Source organism: Solanum verrucosum, unplaced genomic scaffold, assembly GCF_900185275.1.
Source record: "Solanum verrucosum unplaced genomic scaffold, falcon-dt-bn FXZP01000252.1, whole genome shotgun sequence".
Lineage (NCBI taxonomy): Eukaryota > Viridiplantae > Streptophyta > Magnoliopsida > Solanales > Solanaceae > Solanum > Solanum verrucosum.
Window position 1 is genome coordinate 7,625,953 of NW_026019988.1, and position 6,000 is coordinate 7,631,952.

The following is a 6,000-nucleotide window of genomic DNA, read 5'->3' on the forward strand; positions in this document are numbered from 1 at the left end:
AAAAAATTATCATAGTTTAGGCTTAATTAGAGATTTATAGCTATAGTTTGTCTAATTACGAGTCATAATTGTAGTTAGAAGAAGGAGAGATGTGAGCGAGATTGAGAGAGAGGAGAAAGGCAAGTAAGATTCGGGAGAGATGCTAGATGCAAGTAATATAATGGAAGCTAAAGTTAGAAGAAGGAGAGAGGCAACGAATGCAATCTGATGCATACAGATTGTATTTGATATATACTTGTTGTTAAAGGAAGGTGAGAGGCAATGAGAGGAGAGATGAGATTGAGAGAGGAGAGAGAGGCAAGTTAGTTTGGGAGAGATGGTAGATGCAAGTTGTATAACGAAAGCTACCATTAGAAGGAGAGAGGCAACGACTGCAATCTGATGCATACATGCTATACAAATTGTATTTGATACATACTTGTTGTTAGAGGAAGGTGAGAGGCAAGCGAGAGTGAGAGGAGATAAGATATTGAGAGAGAGAAGAGAGAGGCAAGTACGATTCGGGAGTGATGGTAGAGGCAAGTTGTATAATGAAAACTAAAGGAGAGAAGCAACAAATGCAATCTAATGCATACAAATCATATTTGACACATCCTTGTTGTTAGAGGAAGGTGAGAGGCAGGCGAGAGTGACAGGAGAGATGAGATTGAGAAATAGAAGAGAGAGGCAAGTAAGATTCGAGAGAGACAATAGATGCAAGTTGTATAACGAAAGTTAAAGGAGAGAAGCAAAGACTGCAATTTAATGCATACAAGCTAATACAAATTGTATTTGATATATACTTGTTATAGGAAGGGAAGAGGCATGCATGAGTGAGATAGAGGAAAGATGAGATTGAGATTTGGGAGAGAGACTAGATATAGGGATGGCAATGGGGCGGTTGCGGGGCAAATCCGCTTAAACCCGCTAAGATTTTGATCCGTCCCGCCCCACTCCACATAGCATGATTAGTTGTTTTCAACCCTCCCCGCCCCATCCCATATATTTAGTTAAAAACATTTCAAATGATAGGCATACAAGTTTTTAACTTAAAAGTTTGAATTTTGTTAAATGTTAACAGCTAAATTAACCTGTTAGTGTTGCATTAAAATGCAATTTTTCGATACTCATCTTTTAAAAATGTCAATAGCATATTTTTTGGTAGCTTTGAATTAGGTACATTTGATGTAATAAGCAAAAAATGCAAATAGTGACAAACTTTTTCCTTCTTTCAATTTTTTTGGCCATTCAAAAAAAAAAAACTATCATATGATTTGTGACCAAATACATTTAAACCGCCACCCCGCACCCACAAAATATCTAACCCACCCTGCCCCACATGTAACTCGCCCCGACCTATTGCCATCCCTAGCTAGATATAGACTGTATTTGACGAATACGAATTGTATCATTCATCTACGATACTTCTTGTTTAGAGTCATTACTTCAATCAATTAATATTATAAGCAAGGAAAATGGACACTTCAACACAAAATCTACTAGAAACTATTGTTTGAATTCAGTAAACTCTCTCAGGCCTCAGCAACAACATAAACTAGTTGTTCAAAATTGTAAACAACTTGAATGTCTCAAGATAAAGGGGTTAAAAACCAGATAATGCAAAAATATTAAGCAAAGCGACAATCTCTCAGAAAGGTCAAGCAGATCAACGGTAACGGCGGAGAGATAGAGTCTGGTTCCTTTTCCAGGTTGCCCTTCTTGAGGGGCGAGCTTTGTGGTGGAGATGTCCTCTTCCTCGAAGTCCTCTGTATTTCTTACCAGCCGAAGTGAGACCGCGTAATTCTCTGTGCTTATGCACTGGGTTGCAGATCCAGTTGATCCTTGGATCGTTGCGAATAGCAGCATGGGCTTGGTCAACCAAAATTACCTCAAAGTACTTGTAGGTAGAATCCTGCATTAGACAAGATAAGAATAATATAATTCCGTTCCGAACATCAAGCCAAGTTTCAGTCAGCGAAATAGAACCATTTACAAAGTGGTATTTGCATATTCATAAAAGAAATTCAACCGCCATATGACTGAATTTCTGTCTTAATTACAAATGCAATTAACTATGCACTGAGAAGATAAAAAATGCACAAGTAGAAGAAATAGGTTAAAAGTTTAAAAGACATACCTCATTAATCCAGTAAGAATTGAGGACTCTAAGACCACCCAATTTCCTACCAGCACGCTCCTCAGCAACAGATCGCTTGCTGCGCTGGAATTTGAGTTGGGTGACTCCCTGGTTGGTGGGTTTACCATACACAATACCCTTGGAAACTGGCCTCTTCCTTCCACCACGTTTCACACGAACACGGTAGACCACATAGCCCTGGAAAGATAATGGTCTAAATCACAACTCTAAAGTACACACTATGGGAAAAGAAGCAAATGTGGAATTAACATTATAAAAGAAAGACTTCTGCATAATACTTTTCCTTTAAAGGGGTATACAAGAAACAGGGTGTTTCTATGTTTTGCTTCTACAAACTACACATAAAGGTAGAACAATAACACAATTGCACAAGCATCTCAGTATCCACCAACGAATGTCTCAAACATAACCGAGAAATAAAATAGTATCTAAAAGTGAGCCAAATAAAAGTAGACTTAAGTTCATAAACGATTAACGGATAAACACTGTTGAGAAGAACATAAATCTCAAAATTGATTTTCACTAAATATCCAAACTCACTATTTTACGGACAAAATATATCTGTGGTTAAATACATTGCTAGACACAGCAGAAATGTACCTGCTTGGCCTTGTAACCCAAGCGGCGTGCCTTGTCAGGACGGGTAGGCCTGGTGACACGGACAATAGATGGGAGCTGGCGGTACTCCCAGCACCTCACCCTTTGCAAGAACCTCATAACATCTGACTGTTTCTTTCTCCATAGCTCCGACACATAAGTGTAAGCACCTACGTTTCCACCAAAATCAAACATCAACAGCTATTCTAGCAATACCATTATCCAAAACAATACAAGACCAATCATATTTTCAAATATGACAGCTTTTTGCAATAAAAAGGACAATCTTTGAGGGAAATGAAGCATATACAGCAAAAATGAATATGCAGTAGTTTAAATTCTACTTGTAGTATATGGGTTTTATTACTACTAAGACCATTTGTTCCCGACAAACAATGGTGTGTTGTACTTCTTGTAGCTGTAATGATATTACACATGACCAATTATTAACTTGGTCTCAAAAGAAAAGTGCTTTAAAATTGAACTACATTGGTTTGTAATGTGAGTTAAACTAGATGCTTTATTCATACTCGTCTCGTTGCTCATGATAATATGAGTCACTTTAAAACGCAGGGCTGCTATCTAAAGTTACTTATGCCCAAAGTGTTCGACTAGCTCAATGTCTAAAATTGTAGTTGAGAGATATTTTTCAACAACAATTCCGCTATCACAACAAACAACTAGATTTTGAACGAATCCATTATTTCTTCTTAATACACTGTTCATGGCAGAAGACTAAAGTTGTACGATATAGCATTGATCATGATGAGTAAAAAAACAAAAAAACTAAAATAAGTAGCAATTGTTATTACACCTTAAGGACCTTGCGATTCAACTTAACTCTAGTCGCTAAGAACAAATCTCTATGTGCATAGACGCAAATAAATATACAGTGATTCAAACGCTAGATCTGCCTTTGTTCAGTTCAACAAATTACAATACAAATTCGGCGGTTTAACAGATATTTCAAAGTATGAGCAGAAAGAAAAACTACTGAAAACGTAAAAATGAACAAACATACCCATTGTTGCTCTTCAGCCTCAGTGCTGCCCGACAATGGAGATTAGGGTTTTGTGATGGAGAAGCAATATAAAAGGATTCCATTGGGCTTAGTTTTTTCGGCCCATAGGCCTTTGGTTATTAATTGGCCCAAATCCAATTTCATTTCATTGAGGGGAAAGTGCACAAATAGCCGGTTTCAGGGGGACTCTTTTAAAACGTAATTATTTAAAAAATAGTCAATTTGCATTGAGTAGCCAATATTTGGATAAATATATCCCTAAACTAAACACATTTCATAATGAGATTTTGGGTCGTGATATTGTGTGTATGTCTTGTGCATGTCAATGTATGTTAGGCGTAGTTCAAATATGTATAGTCATTAGAGTATGTATGTAGTGGCGGAGCTAAAAATTTTATCAAGGGTATTCAAAAATGATAGTGTGTGGCTGTCAAAATAGATAACATCATAAAATTGTGTTATTTGAGGTTCGAACCCATTACTACTGTGCCAAAGGTTTAGCTTTTGTCAAGGATGTCCAACTTTAAATATATATATCATTTAAATACAGAATTTGACATATAACATAATTTTCCGACGAAGGATGTATGTATGTATGTATGACTGACAACTAGGATATGCATGTATGACTGACTACTAAGGTTTGAATAGTATATTTTGAAGGAAAAAAAAAAGTAGTTTTGCTTAGTTTTTGAAAACTAAATAATCTCTCTTTTATTAGGGATATTAATTGTATTATTTATTGATATTTCCAAAATTAAGACCAAACCAGGACGATAAGGACCCAATACGTTGATGGCCCATACTTTTTTGAGTATTACTGGGCTGCAACTGATCACAATCACAAATATAAAGGTATAATAATGGAATATTTGTGTATCGGTTCAGTTTTGAAGTTTATCGATTACTGATTTATAGATATGTTAATTAAATCGTTATAGAATCATTAGATTGTAGAGTAGAGTTTGAGATAAAAGTCCAATAATGGGATAAATTGTATTTTCCTCAAAAGCAAACGCTAAACATTGTAGAGTAACCGTGAATTTGAGACAACTAGAAATAAAAGTATGAATACTAAATCCTTAGTGAAAGACTTTATATACCGAATGGTAATAAAAATAAATTATAAAGTCACAATATATCGGGTTATCGGTTAACCCATTAAACAAAATTTTAAACCGTTAAGAATCGATAATCCTATAATAAATCAAATTAAAATCGTTACCGAAACCGCTATCATTACTGATGAACCAATAACTTTTTTTAAATTTGATTTTAAACAACTAATCCCTCTTAATTTGTGGTCTTATAGGAGAGTGGAATCAGGTTCAAAAAAATCAATATAAGGTGAAAAAATCTATAAAATCAACTTCACCCGATCGATACACAACCTACACTCTGAACTAGAACCCCAAATCCTAGTTCAGACAAATTTCTGAATTTGAATAAAAATCTCAAATCCTAAAATCCCTTTGAATAAGAATCTCAAACCCTAAAAACCACATTGAGCAAGAATTTCAAACCCCAAGGCCCAAGGCCCAAACCCCGAAACCCCTTTCAACAAGAATATCAGTTCATATATTATATAATTAGAAGCTCAAGTTCAAATTTACTTTGAGATATTGCAAGAACATTTCTAAGTCAGTTTTTCTCTTCTCCTACCTTTATCTGACAAGTTTTGTCACTAAGTATGCGTTTGGATATGTGACTTTATGTCACGATATGAAATTATGAGATGAAAATTAATGTTTGGATATGTAGTTTTGCACTAATTTCATTTTAGGGGAAAAAAAGAGACAAATATACCTCCAAAATTATCAAGAATGGTATATGTATACCATTCGTTTCATTATTGAGACACCAGAGTCCTTCCCGTCCAAAAAGTGAATCACTTCACTGGCGGACGAACACGTGTTCTCATTTTGTGTATCTACCCGATTATTCGCTTAATTTTAATCCACAAAGAGAAACCATCCGGATTAAAAAAGACCCGATCAAACCCACCGACTCACTGACACCTTAATAATATACCCAAATCAAAATATCCCCAAATTCTTCTACATTTCTCCTATCAAGGTCAATTCTATAGTATTCCTTTTTATTTCTGTTCTTAGTAGTATTTTATCTTTTAATATTTTGTACATTCATTTAGAAATCCATTAAATTATACTCCTTTTCTTTTCTCAACTAAGAAGTATTTTGTCTTTTAATATTTTGTACATTCTTTAAGAAATCCATTAAATTA

At 35.1% G+C, this 6,000-nt stretch overlaps 1 protein-coding gene across 1 annotated transcript; it reads right to left on the reverse strand.

Annotated features, from left to right (window-relative positions):
• Window positions 1-1,462: 1,462 nt before the first annotated feature.
• LOC125818740 (60S ribosomal protein L15) lies at window positions 1,463-3,830 on the reverse strand. Its single transcript, XM_049498251.1, has 4 exons — window positions 3,756-3,830; window positions 2,738-2,904; window positions 2,117-2,314; window positions 1,463-1,891 (listed from the first exon to the last, which is right to left on the reverse strand). Exons 1-4 carry the CDS (start codon window positions 3,757-3,759, stop codon window positions 1,646-1,648), a joined length of 615 nt encoding a protein of 204 aa, XP_049354208.1. The 5' UTR covers window positions 3,760-3,830; the 3' UTR covers window positions 1,463-1,645.
• Window positions 3,831-6,000: the final 2,170 nt, after the last annotated feature.